This window comes from Artemia sp. Qi Xiang Cuo, chromosome 6 (assembly GCF_049724085.1).
Source record: "Artemia sp. Qi Xiang Cuo chromosome 6, ASM4972408v1, whole genome shotgun sequence".
NCBI lineage: Eukaryota > Metazoa > Arthropoda > Branchiopoda > Anostraca > Artemiidae > Artemia > Artemia sp. Qi Xiang Cuo.
In genome coordinates, this window is record NC_142799.1 from 38,407,069 (window position 1) to 38,423,633 (window position 16,565).

General features: G+C 34.5%; 1 protein-coding gene across 3 annotated transcripts in view; it reads right to left on the reverse strand.

The window, feature by feature from the left end:
• Positions 1-16,565, reverse strand: part of LOC148951202 (protein fem-1 homolog C) — a 139,232-nt gene that overhangs the window by 60,602 nt on the left and 62,065 nt on the right. The window contains exon 1 of one of the 3 annotated variants that reach the window (XM_089090709.1): positions 2,010-2,384. The exons of the other annotated variants lie outside the window; for them this stretch is intronic. Coding sequence (XP_088946835.1) covers positions 2,010-2,030 — 21 coding nt within the window. The 5' untranslated portion in view covers positions 2,031-2,384. Of the gene's footprint in view, positions 1-2,009; positions 2,385-16,565 lie in introns of those variants that run through there. 3 annotated transcript variants of the gene reach the window in all.

Genomic DNA, 16,565 nt, shown 5'->3' on the forward strand with positions numbered 1-16,565 from the left:
AAGTAGCTTGAAAAGGAAAAAGCTCCGTCTGCCCTTACTGCATTAGTGAGGCAGTGCTTTCAAAGGTGCAATATGAGGAGATTCCTGACAAGAACTTTTAACGACCCGTATGCATCACTCGATCAGCTGTGGCTAGCAACCGGGTTTCTGAATGTTCCAAGGCCAAGCTAGAATGGTTTCATGCAGTCAATTATCTCTAACGAAATTCACAATGAAACGGGAAACCTTCGCAGTAAGGCAAGCATCTTGTTTTTGCCCATAATTGATCTCCCGTCTAGAAACGAATCCTGCCTTTACTCAACCTTGCGCTTTGTTGCTTGGTAAAGGAGAATATAAAGATTCACACCGGTTCTCACAATTGATCAGCCGCTCTAGTGGAAGTCAATGAAGATCCTGAAGTCCGACACCATGAATGAGCTGAGTAGCATTGTTCTCAAGCTGAGTGGTTTCCATTTGATAAGTTGCGTCGGAAAACTGGGGCTGTGGGATCTGCACTTACAAGCTGCAGTAGAGATGCTTCCGTTTCTAGCAGCATCTGGACATAATCTCTATGTCAAGTCTGTCTGGATATACCAGCAAAGGATGGCTAAGCTCCAAACTAGTCACCCAAAAATCTTCAAAGCATTTGAACACGGAGGTCACACCATTGGAAGATCAGAGCGACGCTGGCCCGACCTCTTGGCAGATCTTGTCATCAAACAAGGGTATATGTGAAGCCTAAAGACATCGGGTGGTCTTACGAATGGAGGTGGGATGACAGAAAAACAGAGAGCCGTTAGGGTACTTTCAATACCAGTATGCCTTAAGATCAACCTCTTGATGCAGAATTTGACAAAAATTGGTTATTCGACAAGTGAACAGCATCGCGACATGAGTTCTAGTAGAAAGGAGCGTGACTTCGACGACACCCAGAAGCTCGTTGGATACTTTGCACAACCTTCCCCGTTCGGTGGAGACGATCAGCTTAGAAACGTTGCGAACGGCATAACTTCTTCCCAAGATTTTAATATTGACAAGGCTGATGCGGCTGGAACGGTGATCCTAAGTAAGAAGACGGGAAAACCTTCAAGGAGCAAGTCTTCAAGAAAAAAGACCAAGTGATCCTAATGAGTGCCAAAAAAGTGGGGTCATCCGTGGTAGCGCACATAGATCCGGCGCTCCTTTTCCAGCGATTTATAATAGTGGCCCAGCGAACTGAGCTTCGAGAAGAAACTTCAAGCACGAACTCAGCGCGATTCCTCCTTATCTTTTTGAAAGTGATGGCTCAATGAGAAAAGCAAATAAGCCAGAACTTGCAAAAGTGATCTTTCAAGCTTGTGGGATTGAGTCTCAGTAACCCTCAAGACCTGCATCTGTGCGTAGCATCGTCAGGGACGGTGGTTCTCTTCTACATTGAGTTCATGGAAGGTAGGGTGAACCCTTAAGGCCATCTTTGCTTCACACGTGCACTACGTACAAGCAAGATATACTGGTGCTATTGTTGTGTTTGATGGCTCTAAAGGTGATCCAGCAATCAAAGATGCTACCCATTTGAGTCGAGCAAGAATGGTTGGTCGTCAGGTCTTTTTCACCGAAGAGATGACGTTCGGTATGAAAAAGGAAGAGTTTTTTTCGTGAAAAGCGAACAAATTACGTTTCCTGAAGCTGCTCAGCAACATTTGGAAGCCATCGGTTTGCAAGTTTTCCACTCGGAAGGAGACACCGACGTTCTAATTGCCGAAAAATCAATAGAAGATGCTCGTGTGACAGACACCAGCGTGGTTACTGACGATACTGAAATTTTGGTTCTTCTGATCAGTCGATCAGACTCGTGTTCCAGGCGTTTATTTTTCTTACCTAAAGCTAAGTTTGGTGGTACCAGTTCCGCTTGAGATATTAGTGGGCTAAAACAAAAGCTTGGAACAGATGTTAGCAATCCGATGCTGTTCTGTCACGTCGTGCTAGGTTGCGACAAAACGATTCACCTTTATGGAAATAGGAAAATGCAGAGTCGTTAGGCTGGTACTTACCGACAAGAGTTTTAGGGACATCGCTGCTATATTTGGTGACAAGTTCGCATCACTTGACGATACCGTGGCAGCAGGAGAGCGGGTCTTGTTTGTACTGTACGGTTGCCCTGATAGTTCAAACCTTGACACTGCCAGAAAGCTAATCTTTCACAGAAAAGTGAGCACTGCCACCACCCTCGTGCATCCACAAGAGCTGTCACCGACTCAGGCAGCAGCGAAGTACCACTCGCTACGAGTCTTCTGTCAAGTTCAAGTTTGGCTCGGGAACCCAGTAGACCCTTTAAGCTTGGGATGGAAACTGCAGGATAACGAAGTTTTTAAGCCAATAAAAACAGATCTTCCAGCCGCTCGGTCTCAGCTGCTGAAAATTATCAGATGCTCATGTCGTATTGACGGATGTGATAGTGAAAGGTGTAGCTGTAAGAAAAACGGACTTGATTGCACCGTAGCCTGCCGTAGCTGTAAGGGGAGTTCGTGCAACAATTCTAAGTTTCAAGACGACTTAGTGAAGAAGAATAAAAGTTCACTGTGATGATGACAAATTTAGTTCCTACATTTAGATGAAGTGCAATTTTTATACATTTGGATAAAAGCCTTTTCTCTAAGTTAAAACGTACCTTGGTCTAAAAGGTCTAGGGGACTGAGGTATTTTGTCACTCCTGTTTATTCGTTTTGTACTTTTGACCCTATTAGACAAAAGCCTTTTCTCTAAGTTAAAACGTACCTTGTTCTAAAAGGTCTAGGGCACTGAGGTGTTTTGTCGCTCCTGTTTATTCGTTTATTACTTTTGAACCTATTTATGTATATTACCAAATAAACCCTGACAGACGGTAGTAGCAGTTTTCTCAAATTACACAGTTTATTTTTTTTTAAAACATTAGTTGTTTTGCTAATAAATAGTCTTCATTTGGTCAGGCGACGAAATGAATACCAGAATTGAATTCAGAGTCAAAGGCTGACCATAAAAGATGTGTCAAACACTCACTTTCCGTTTTTTTTTTTTTTATCATTTTTTTAGAAAACAAATAAAAAAAACTTTTAAAAACAAATTTGCATCGAGCTATAGGTTTATATTTTTGATATTTTGTTAAGCGTCTTTTTCTCGTTCGGAAGGTGAAAATCATTTCTGTACCAATTTTTCCCGGTCAAAACTTATTTGTCTGTTTTAACCGTGTCGCCAATAATATTCTGAAAAACGTTAAGGGAAGAGCAAACCCTTGACTAGCCATCCTCTACCAGTAGTTTTGCTAATGTACAGAATGTGTAAAAACGTTTGGTGATGTTCCGTAGTGTGACTTTCCTTTTCTTTCTCCTTTGTTACACTTCCATGTGAATTTTCTGGCAATATAATTACTTACTTACTTACTAACCTACAACTGCAACCATGACCTCCCAGTTTCTGAGTACATACGACGACCACAGGGCTAAACATACATAGTTGAAAACCAGCTTTTAAGGGAGATATAAATGTATCTTCATGTGGGGAGGAGGGAGTCCTGAAGCTTCAAAAATGCATTTTAAGTCTGAAATTTTCAACTTACCGCGATCGGTACTTCAGGTCAATCTGGGGAAGGGGTAAGTGTATTCCCCTTGTCTACCTTCCTTTGAAGTAAAATATTTGGCTTTAGCATTATGAATACGTTTGAGGGGACAGCAACTTCCCTCAAAATGTGCAAAGATAATGTTTAACTATGGATAGAAGATCACACTAATGGACTTTATTACACAGAGAAGATAGAGAAAGAACTTGATTCCGGGATCAAGCTTGTCCAAAAACCTCCCACCCCTCCTTAACTGAAAAATAATAACCTGGAAATTCACTTTTTTCCCACTTCAGTTCAAAAATGTCAATTCCAAAGATTACAAAATATCTATTCGGTTTAAGGCGACGAAAAACCTTGTAGCCGGATCTAGGTTTCTATCGGGGAGGGTGGGGATGCAGATGTTGCACCATCAATACATTAAATTTTACAATTTTCGTTTAAAGTGGAAGTTGAAAGTGGAAGTGGAAGTTAAATTTTTCATGGGGAAATAATGGTACCGGTACAATTTAATTACATATACATTATTTATCAAAAGTGCTGGTCTTATCAAGTCGCTATTTATTTCCACTACTTTGAAAGATACATAATATTACAGATTAAAAAAAGAAAAAAAACTTCACTAGTAGAGATGCCATAATATCTCCGGTACCCACACCATATATGGGCATAGAACCACGTGGTTTATGGACTTTGTCAGTGATAATTTGAAAAACAGGGGCTTTCTCACATTTTTGTATGTTTTTATGGTTTTTGTCAGTGAGAATTTGAAAAAACAGGAACTTTCTCACATTTTTGTATGTTTTTATGGTTTTTGTCAGTTAGAATTTGAAAAAACAGGAACTTTTTCACATTTGTTGTATGTTTTTATGTTTTTGTTCACTGAGAATTTGAAAAAACAGGAACTTTCTCACTGAGAAAACCATAAACCACGTGGTGCTGTCACGAGTCAGAACACCTGTGCTGTCGACCTCAATTCACCTATCGTGAATCAATAATTCCCCTTCGAAACAACAAATTAATTTCCCATTTCCTGACAGATCAATCAATCAATGACATCATCTGTCAGACTTTAAAAATTTTCGCCTAGAAACATTTCTCCAGGAATAGATCCAAGTCATTAATGTCTTCGCCTCGGGAACAGTTCTACTGGTCGAACTCAAAAAGATATTAATAACCAAAGGCCATGGAAACAATTAGGCAAGAAACATCTTAGCGATGAATTGTTTTAGCGTGCGAAATGGTTTCATATTAATTTGAAATGCGTTAGCGCAGAGATGCCAATAACAAAGGAACACGCTGAATTTACGTTTAGGGATTATTTGGGCGAAACCGTTTTAGACAGGTTATGGAACTATTTCGGCGAAACAGATAGAGACATTTTAAAAGAAGAATTTTGAAGAGATTTTAGAAGAGAATTTAATGGTGAAACTCTGTGGTCGTTATAATACACAAGCTTCATTTGAACAGTGTTGTGAGGTCCTCTAACCCAACCCCAAAGGGTTCCGATCCTCCTACCCCAACCCCGAAGGAAGCCCCGGTCCTCAAAGCCCCCCAAGCTCCCAAAGGGCCACCGGCGCCCCCAAAGGCCCACCCAGACCCCCAAAGGCCATCCCCAGGCCCCAAATGTCCCCCAGGCACCCAACTGTCCCCCCGGACCCCCACAGGCCCTCCCGGGGCCCCAACGGTCCTCCACCGTGCCCCAACGGCCCCACGAGCTCCAACAGCACCACCTGTGTCCCAAACCACCTCCTCCGGTCTCCAAAGGCCCATCGAGCTCCCAACGGACCAACGGGGTCCCAAAGGCCCTCCACATGTCCCCACACGGCCCCAAAGCACCCCCATGCCCTCTCATTGCCCCCCCAAGGCCCCCTCAGCACTCCAAGGAGCACCGGCGCCCCCCAAGGCCCCCCCCCCCCCCCAAACACCATCCCCCGGCCCCCCCCACGCCATATTTAATGCCCTTAAGTTGTTTTTATTTTAAAATTTATGCTTTTTTTTTCTAAAATCATAGCCTAAAATACCTCAAACTGTTTCACCCAAAGAGACACATACACAGAGACACACACACAGAGACACAAACAGAGACAAACACACAGAGACAAACACACAGAGACACACACACAGAGACACACGCACAGAGACACACACACAGAGACACACACACAAAGACACACACACAGAGACACACACACAGAGACACACACAGGTTGTGGTTTACCTTGTCACAGTTACATTTTCATGATTTTTTCAAAGTTAATTTTGAATTTCTTTCTTTGAAATGCAAGAGTTGGAATATTTCAGAAGTGTTTGGTTGTGGTTTACATTGTCACAGTTACATTTTCTTGATTTTTCAAAGTTCATTTTGGATTTCTTTCGTTGAAATGCAAGAGTTGGTATATTTCAGTAGTGTTTGGTTGTGGTTTACCTTGTCCCAGTTACAGTTTCTTGATTTTTCAAAGTTTATTTTAAATTTCTTTTGTTGAAATGAAAGAGTTGGAATATTTCAGTAGAGTTCGGTTGTGGTTTAACTTGTCAAAGTTACATTTTCTTGATTCTTCAATGTTCATTTTGAATTTATTTCATTGAAATGCAAGAGTTGGACTATTTCAGTAGTGTTTGGTCGTGGTTTACCTTGTCACAGTTACATTTTCTTGATTTTTCAAACTTCATTTCGAATTTCTTTTGTTGAAATGCATGAGTTGGAATATTTCAGTAGCGTTCGGTTGTGGTTTAACTTGTCACAGTTAAATTTTCTTGATTTTTCAAAGTTCATTTTGAACTTCCTTTGTTGAAATGCAAGAGTTGGAATATTTCAGTAGCGTTTGGTTGTGGTTTAACTTGGAACAGTTACATTTCCTTGATTTTTCAAAGTTCATTTTGAATTTCTTTCGTGGAAATGCAAGAGTTGGAATATTTCAGTAGTGTTTGGTGATTGTTTACCTTGACACAGTTACATTGTCTTTATTATTCAAAATTAATTTTGAATTTCGTTCATTGAAAATCAAGAGTTGGAATATTTAATTGGTGCTTGGTTCTGGGTTAACTTTTAACAGTTAAATATTAATGATTTTTAAAATCTCATTTTGAATTTATTTCGTTGAAGTGCAAGAGTTGGAATATTTCAGTAGTGTTTGGTTGTGGTTTACCTTGTCACAGTTACATTTTCTTGATTTTTCAAAGTTCATTTTGAATTTATTTCGTTGAAATGCAAGAGTTGGAATATTTCAGCAGTGTTCGGTTGTGGTTTACCTTGTCACAGTTACATTTTCTTGATTTTTCAAAGTTCATTTTGAATTTCTTTCGTTGAAATGCAAGAGTTGGAATATTTCAGTGGTGTTTTGTTATGGTTTAAATTGTCAAAGTTAAATTTTCATGATTTTTAAAATTTAATTTTTAATTTAATTATTTGAATTGCAAGAGTTGGAATATTTCAGTAGTGTTTTGTTGTGCGTTACCGTGACAAAGGAAAATTTTATTGATTATTCAAAGTTAATTTTGAATTTAATTAGTTGAAATGCAAGAGTTGGAATATTTAAGTAGTGTTTGTTTGTGGTTTACCTTGTCAGAGTTACATTTTCTTGATTTTTCAAAGTTCATTTTGAATTGCTTTCGTTGAAATGAAAGAGTTGTAATATTTCAGTAGTGTTTGGTTTTGGTTTACATTGTCAAAGTTACATTTTCATTATTTTTAAAAGTTAATTTTGAATTTATTTCGTTGAAATGCAAGAGCTGGAATATTTCAGTAGTGTTTGGTCGTGGTTTACCCTGTCACAGTTACATTTTCTTGATTTTTCAAAGTTCATTTTGAATTTCTTTCATTGAAATGCAAGAGTTGGAATATTTCAGTAGCGGTCGGTTGTGGTTTAACTTGTCACAGTTAAATTTTCTTGATTTTTCAAAGTTCATTTTGAATTTCTTTAGTTGAAATGCAAGAGTTGGAATATTTCAGTAGTGTTTGGTTGTGGTTTACCTTGTCACAGTTACATTTTATATATTGTTAATTGTAAAATGTGAATTTCTTTAGTTTAAAATAAATAATGGGACTATTTAACTAGCGTATTGGTTTGTTTTAACTTTTAAAAATGAAATTTTATCTTATTTTAAATGGTAAATTTTTAATTTATTTCTTTTAAGTTAACCAGTTGTAATATTTATGAATTTCTTGGTTTTGTTTTAAATTTTAATATATAAAGTTACTGTATTTTTAAATTTTAATTTTTAATTTATTTCTTTTAAATGAAAGAGTTGGAATATTTCAGCAGTGTTTGGTTATGGTTTACCTTGTCACAGTTACATTTTCTTGATTTTTCAAAGTTCAGTTTGAATTTCTTTCGTTGAAATGTAAGAGTTGGAATATTTCAGTAGTGTTTGGTTGTGGTTTACCTTGTCACAGTTACATTTTCTTGATTTTTCAAAGTTCATTTTGAATTTCTTTTGTTGAAATGCAAGAGTTGGAATATTTCAGTAGTGTTCGGTTGTGGTTTATCTTGTCACAGATACATTTTCTTGATTTTTCAAAGCTCATTTTGAATTTTTTTCGTTGAAATGCAATAGTTGGAATATTTCAGTAGTGTTTGGTTGTGGTTTACCTCGTCAAATTTAAATTTTCTTGATTTTTAAAATTTCATTATGAATTTATTTATTTTTATATCTAGAGATTGAATATTTCAGTAGTGTTTGGTTTTGGGTTACCTTGTCACAGTTACATTTTCTTGATTTTTCAAAGTTCATTTGAATTTCTTTCATTTGAAATGCAAGAGTTGGACTATTTCAGTAGTGTTTGGTTGTGGTTTACCTTGTCACAGTTAAATTTTCTTGATTTTTCAAAGTTCATTTTGAATTTCTTTCGTTGAAATGCAATAGTTGGACTATTTCAGTATAGTTTTGTTGTGGTTTACCTTTTCACATTTACATTTTCTTGATTTTTCAAAGTTCATTTTGAATTTCTTTCATTGAAATGCAAGAGTTGGAATATTTCAGTAGTGTTTGGTCATGGTTTACCTTGTCAGAGTTACATTTTCTTGATTTTTCAAAGACCATTTTGAATTTTTTTCGTCGAAATGCAAGAGTTGTAATATTTCAGTAGTGTTTGGTCGTGGTTTACCTTGTCACAGTTACATTTTCTTGATTTTTCAAAGTTCATTTTGAATTTCTTTCGTTGAAATGCAAGAGTTGGAATATTTCAGTAGTGTTTGGTTCTGGTTTACAGTTTCACATTTACATTTTATTTATTTTTCAAATTTCATGTCTAATGTCTTTCTTTGCAATGCAAGAGTTTGAATATTTCTAAGGTTTATGTTTATGGATTACCATATCAAAGTATAAATGTCTTTATTTCTCAAAGCTAATATTGTATTTCATTCGTTTAAAAGCAAGATATTTTCTATTTAAGTAGAGTTTGGCGATGGTTTACATTGTAAAATTTTCATTTTCTTGTTTTTTAAATGTTCATATTGAATTTCTTTCCTTTAAATGAAAGAGTTGGACTATTTCAGTAAAGTGTGGTCGTGGTATACTTTCTCACAGTTATATTTTCTTGATTTTTCAAAGTTCATTTTGAATTTCTTTTGTTGAAATGCAAGAGTTGGAATATTTCAGTAGTGTTCGGTTGTGGTTTAACTTGTCACAGTTACATTTTCTTAATTTTTCAAAGTTCATTTTGAATTTCTTTTGTTGAAATGCAAGAGTTGGAATATTTCAGTAGTGTTTGGTTGTGGTTTACCTTGTCACAGTTACATTTTCTTTATTTTTCAAAGCTCATTTGAATTTCTTTCGTTGAAATGCAAGAGTTGGAATATTTCAGTAGAGTTTCCCTGTGGTTTACCTTGTCACAGTTAAATTTTTTTGATTTTTCAAAGTTCATTTGAAATTCTTTCATTTGAAATGCAAGAGTTGGAATATTTCAGAAGTGTTTGGTTGTGGTTTGCCTTGTCACAGTTACATTTTCTTGATTTTTAAAAGTTCATTTTGAATTTCTTTCGTTGAAATGCAATAGTTGGATTATTTCAGTAGTGTTTGGTCGTGGTTTACATAGTCACAGTTACATTTCTTGATTTTTCAATGTTCATTTTGAATTTATTTCATTCAAATGCAAGAGTTGGAATATTTCAGTAGTGTTTGGTTTTGGTTTACATTGTCACAGTTACATTTTCTTGATTTTTCAAAGCCCATTGTGAATTTCTTTCGTTGAAATGCAAGAGTTGGAATATTTCAGTAGTGTATGGTCGTGGTTTTACCCTGTCACAGTTACATTTTCTTGATTTTTCAAAGTTCATTTTGAATTTCTGTCGTTGAAATGCAATAGTTGGACTATTTCAGTAGTGTTTGGTTGTGGTTTAACTAGTCACAGTTACATAATATTGATTTTTAAAAGTTAATTTATAAATTATTTCATTGAAATGAAAGAGTTGGACTATTTCAGTGGTGTTTGGTTATGGTTTACCTTATCACAGTTACATTTTCTTGATTTTTCAAAGCTCATTTTGAATTTCTTTCGTTGAAATGCAAGAGTTGGAATATTTCACTAGTGTTTGGTTGTGGTTTACCTTGTCACAGTTGCATTTTCTTGATTTTTCAAAGTTCATTTTTGAATTTATTTCGTTGAAATGAAAGAGTTGGAATATTTCAGTAGTGTTTGCTTGTGGTTTACCTTGTCACAGTTTCATTTTCTTGATTTTTAAAAGTTAATTTAGAATTTCTTTCGTTGAAATTCAAGAGTTGGAATATTTCAGGGATGTTAGGTTATGGTTTACCTTTTCACAGTTACATTTTCTTGATTCTCAAAATCATTTTGAATTTCTTTCGTTGAAATGCAAGAGTTGGAATATTTCACTAGTGTTTGGTTCTGGTTTACCTTGCCACAGTTACACACATGTATACACATGTACAAACATGTGCTTATCATGAGTGCTCATGATAAGTTAACCTAACCTTTTCCGGTGAGTATGCTTAGGTTAGACTAGATTAAGTTAGGTTAGATTAGGTTAGGTTAGCATACGCACGCTTCACTTAGGTTAGCTTAGGTTAGGTGAGAGACATGCGAAAAGTTAGGTGTATGATTAGGTTAGGTTAGGTTAGATTAAGTTAGGTTAGGTTAAGTTAGGTTAGGCTAGGTTAGCCTACGTACGCGCAGCGTACGTAGGCTAACCTAGCCTAACCTAACTTAACCTAACCTAACTTAATCTAACCTAACCTAACCTAATCATACACCTAACTTTTCGCTTGTCTTTCACCTAACCTAAGCTAACCTAAGTGAAGCGTACGTATGCTAACCTAACCTAATCTAACCTAACTTAATCTAGTCTAACCTAAGCATACTCACCGGAAAGGGTTAGGTTAACTTATCATGAGCACTCATGATAAGCATATGTTTGTACATGTGTATACATGTGTGTAAATGTGGCAAGGTAAACCAGAACCAAACACTAGTGAAATATTCCAACTCTTGCATTTCAACGAAAGAAATTCAAAATGAATTTGAAAATCAAGAAAATGTAACTGTGATAAGGTAAACCATAACCTAACACCCCTGAAATATTCCAACTCTTGCATTTCAACGAAAGAAATTCGAAATGAACTTTGAAAAATCAAGAAAATGAAACTGTGACCAGGTAAACCACAAGCAAACACTACTGAAATATTCCAACTCTTGCATTTCAACGAAAGAAATTCAAAAATGAAATTTGAAAAATCAAGAAAATGCAACTGTGACAAGGTAAACCACAACCAAACACTAGTTAAATATTCCAAATCTTGCATTTCAACGAAAGAAATTTAAAATGATCTTTGAAAAATCAATAAAATGTAACTTTGATAAGGTAAACCATAACCAAACACCACTGAAATAGTCCAACTCTTGCATTTCAACGAAAGAAATTCAAAATGAACTTTGAAAAATCAAGAAAATGTAACTGTGACAAGGTAAACCATAACCAAACTCTACTGATATATTCCAACTCTTGCACTTCAACGAAATAAATTCAAAATGAACTTTGAAAAATCAAGAAAATGTAACTGTGAAAAGGTAAAACCACGACCATACACTACTGAAATATTCCAACTCTTGCATTTCAACGAAAGAAATTCAAAATGGGCTTTGAAAAATCAAGAAAATGTAACTGTGACAAGGTAAACCAAAACCAAACACTACTGAAATATTCCAACTCTTGCATTTCAATGAAAGAAATTCAAAATGAACTTTGAAAAATCAAGAAAATGTAACTGTGACAAGGTAAACCACGACCAAACACTACTTAAATATTCCAACTATTTCATTTCAACGAAAGAAATTCAAAATGAACTTTTAAAAATCATGAAAATGTAACTGTGACAAGTTAAACCACAACCAAACACTTCTGAAATATTCCAACTCTTGCATTTCAAATGAAAGAAATTCAAATGAACTTTGAAAAATCAAGAAAATGTAACTGTGACAAGGTAAACCACAAGGAAACACTACTGAAATATTCCAACTCTTGCTTTTCAACGAAAGAAATTCAAATGAACTTTGAAAAATCAAGAAAATGTATCTGTGACAAGGTAAACCATAACCAAACACTACTGAAATATTGCAACTCTTGCATTTCAACGAAAGAAATTCAAAATGAACTTTGAAAAATCAAGAAAATGTAACTTTGACGAGGTAAACCACAACCCAACGCTACTGAAATATTCCAACTCTTGCATTTAAACCAAAGAAATTCAAAATGAACTTTGAAAAATCAAGAAAATGTAACTGTGACAAGGTAAACCACAACCAAACACCGCTGAAATATTCTAACTCTTGCATTTAACCGAAATAAATTCAAAATGAACTTTGAAAAATCCAGAAAATGTAAATGTGACAAGGGAAACCATAACCAAACACTGCTGAAATATTCCAACTCTTGCTTTTCAACGAATGAAATTCAAAATGAGCTTTGAATAATCAAGAAAATGTAACTGTGATAAGGTAAACCATAACCAAACACCACTGAAATAGTCCAACTCTTCCATTTCAATGAAAGAAATTCAAAATGAACTTTGAAAAATCAAGAAAATGTAACTGTGACAAGGTAAACCACGACCAAACACTACTGAAATATTCCAACTCTTGCATTTCAACGAAAGAAATTCAAAATGAACTTTGAATAATCAAGAAAATGTAACTGTGACAAGGTAAACCACGACCAAACACTACTGAAATATTCCAACTCTTGCATTTCAACGAAATAAATTCAAAATGGTCTTTGAAAAATCAAGAAAATGTAACTGTGACAAGGTAAACCACAACCAAACACTACTGAAATATTCCAACTCTTGCATTTCAATGAAAGAAATTCAAAATTAACTTTGAAAAATCAAGAAAATGTAACTGTGACAAGGTAAACCACGACCAAACACTACTGAAATATTCCAACTATTGCATTTCAACGAAAGAAATTCAAAATGAACTTTGAAAAATCAAGAAAATGTAACTGTGACAAGGTAAACCACAACCAAACACTTCTGAAATATTCCAACTCTTGCATTTCAAATGAAAGAAATTCAAATGAACTTTGAAAAATCACGAAAATGTAACTGTGACAAGGTAAACCACAAGCAAACACTACTGAAATATTCCAACTCTTGCTTTTCAACGAAAGAAATTCGAAATGAACTTTGAATAATCGTGAAAATGTAACTGTGACAAGGTAAGCCATAACCAAACACTTCTGAAATAGTACAACTCTTGCCTTTCAACTAAAGAAATTCAAAATGAAATTTGAAAAATCACTGAAATGTAACTTTGACAATGTAAATCATGACCAAACACTACTGAAATATTCCAACTCTTGCATTTCAACGAAAGAAATTCAAAATGAACTTTGAAAAATCAAGAAAATGTAACTGTGACAAGGTAAACCACAACCAAGCACTTCTGAAATATTCCAACTCTTGCTTTTCAACGAAATAAATTCAAAATGAACTTTTGAAAATCAAGAAAATGTAATTGTGACAAGGTAAACCACAACCAACCACTAGTTAAATATTCCGATTCTTGAATTAAAGCAAAAGAAATTCAAAATGAAGTTTGAAAAATCTAGAAAATTTAACTTTGGCATGGTAAATAACAAGCAAACAATACTGAAATATTCCAACTCTTGCATTTCAACAAAAGAAATTCAAAATGAACTTTGAAAAATCAAGAAAATTTAACTGTGACAAGTTAAACCACATCCTAACGCTACTGAAATATTCCAACTCTTGCATTTCAATTAAAGAAATTCAAAATGAACTTTCAAAAATCAAGAAAATGTAACTGTGACAAGGTAAACCACGACCAAACACTACTGAAATATTCCAACTCTTGCATTTCAATGAAAGAAATTCAAAATGAACTTTGAATAATCAAGAAAATGTAACTGTGACAAGGTAAACCACAACCAAACGCTACTGAAATATTCCAACTCTTGCACTTCAAGGAAAGAAATTCAAAATGAACTTTGAAAAATCAGGAAAATGTAACTGTGACAAGGTAAACCACGACCAAACACCACTTAAATCTTACAACTCTTTCATTTCAACTAATGATAATCAAAAAGATCATTTAATAATCAAGAAAATGTAACTGTGACAAGGTAAACCACAACCAAACACTACTGAAATATTCCAACTCTTGCATTTCAACGAAAGAAATTCAAAATGATCTTTGAAAAATCAGGAAAATGTAACTGTGAAAAGGTAAACCACAACCAAACACAACTGAAATAGTCCAACTCTTGCATTTCAACGAAAGAAATTCGAAATGAACTTTGAAAAATCAAGAAAATGTAACTGTGACAAGGTAAACCACAACCAAACACTACTGATATATTCCAACTCTTGCATTTCAACGAAAGAAATTCAAAATGAACTTTGAAAAATCATGAAAATGTAACTGTGACAAGGTAAACCACAACCAAACACCACTGAAATAGTCCAACTCTTGCATTTCAACGAAAGAAATTCAAATGAACTTTGAAAAATCAAGAAAATGTAACTGTGACAAGGTAATCCACATCCAAACACTACTGAAATATTCCAACTCTTGCTTTTCAACGAAATAAATTAAAAATGAACTTTGAAAAATCAAGAAAATTTAACTGTGACAAGGTAAACCACAACCAAACACTACTGAAATATTCCAACTCATGCATTTCAACAAAAGAAATTCAAAATGAACTTTGAAAAATCAAGAAAATGTAACTGTGACAAGTTAAACCACAACCGAACTCTACTGAAATATTCCAACTCATGTATTTCAACAAAGGAAATTCAAAATGAACTTTGAAAAATCAAGAAAATGTAATTGTGACAAGGTAATCCACGACCAAACACTACTGAAATATTCCAACTCTTGCATTTCAACGAAAGAAATTCAAAATGAACTTTGAAAAATCAAGAAAATGTAACTGTGACAAGTTAAACCACAACCGAACGCTACTGAAATATTCCAACTCTTGCATTTCAACAAAATAAATTCAAAATGAACTTTGAAAAATCAAGAAAATTTAACTGTGACAAGTTAAACCACCACAAAACAATAATGAAATATTCCATCTCTTTCATTTCAATGAATGAAATTCAAAATGATCTTTGAATAATCAGGAAAATGTATCTTTGACAAGGTAAACCACAACCAAACACTACTGAAATATTCCAACTCTTGCTGTTCAAGGAAAGAAATTCAAATGAACTTTGAAAAATCAGGAAAATTTAACTGTGACATGTTAAACCATAACCAAACACTACTGAAATATTCCAACTCTTGCATTTCAACGAAAGAAATTCAAAATGAACTTTGAAAAATCAATAAAATTAAACTTTGACAATTTATAACACGAACAAAGAATTATGAACTATTCAAACTATTGCATTTAAAAGTAATAAATTCAATATTAACTTTTAAAAATAAAGATAATGTAAATGTGACACGGTAAACAACAACCAAACACTACTGAAATATTCCAACTCTTGCATTTCAAGGAAAGAAATTCAAAATGAGCTTTGAAAAATCAAGAAAAATGCAACTGTGACAAGGTAAACCATAATCAAACACCACTGAAATATTCCAACTCTTGCATTTCAACGAAAGAAATTCAAATGAACTTTGAAAAATCAAGACAATGTAACTGTGACAAGGTAATCCACAACCAAACACTACTGAAATATTACAACTCTTGCTTTTCAACGAAAGAAATTCAAAATGAACTTTCAAAAATCAAGAAAATGTAACTGTGACAAGGTAAACCACAACCAAACACTAATGAAATATTCCAACTCTTGCACTTCAAGGAATGAAATTCAAAATGAACTTTGAAAAATCAAGAAAAATGCAACTGTGACAAGGTAAACCACAACCAAACACCACTGAAATATTCCAACTCTTGCATTTCAAAGAAAGAAATTCAAATGAACTTTGAAATATCAAGACAATGTAAATGTGACAAGGTAATCCACCACCAAACACTACTGAAATATTCCAACTCTTGCTTTTAAATGAAAGAAATTAAAAATGAACTTTGAAAAATCAAGAAACTGTAACTGTGCCAAGTTAATCCACAACCAAACACTACTGAAATATTCAAACTTTGCTTTTCAACGAAAGAAATTCAAAATGAACTTTGAAAAATCAAGAAAATTTAACTGTGACAAGTTAAACCACAACCGAACGCTACTGAAATATTCCAACTCATGCATTTCAACAAAGGAAATTCAAAATGAACTTTGAAAAATCAAGAAAGTGTAACTGTGACAAGGTAAACCACGACCAAACACTACTGAAATATTCCAGCTCTTGCATTTCAACTAAAGAAAATTCAAAATGAACTTTGAAAAATCAAGAAAATGTAACTGTGACAAGGTAAACCACAACCGAACGCTACTGAAATATTCCAACTCTTGCATTTCAACAAAAGAAATTCAAAATGATCTTTGAAAAAATCAGACCTTTGGAGGGGGGAGGGGCCGGGGGCAGGGGGTCGTTCTGTGTCTCAATGCACAAAAAAGTATA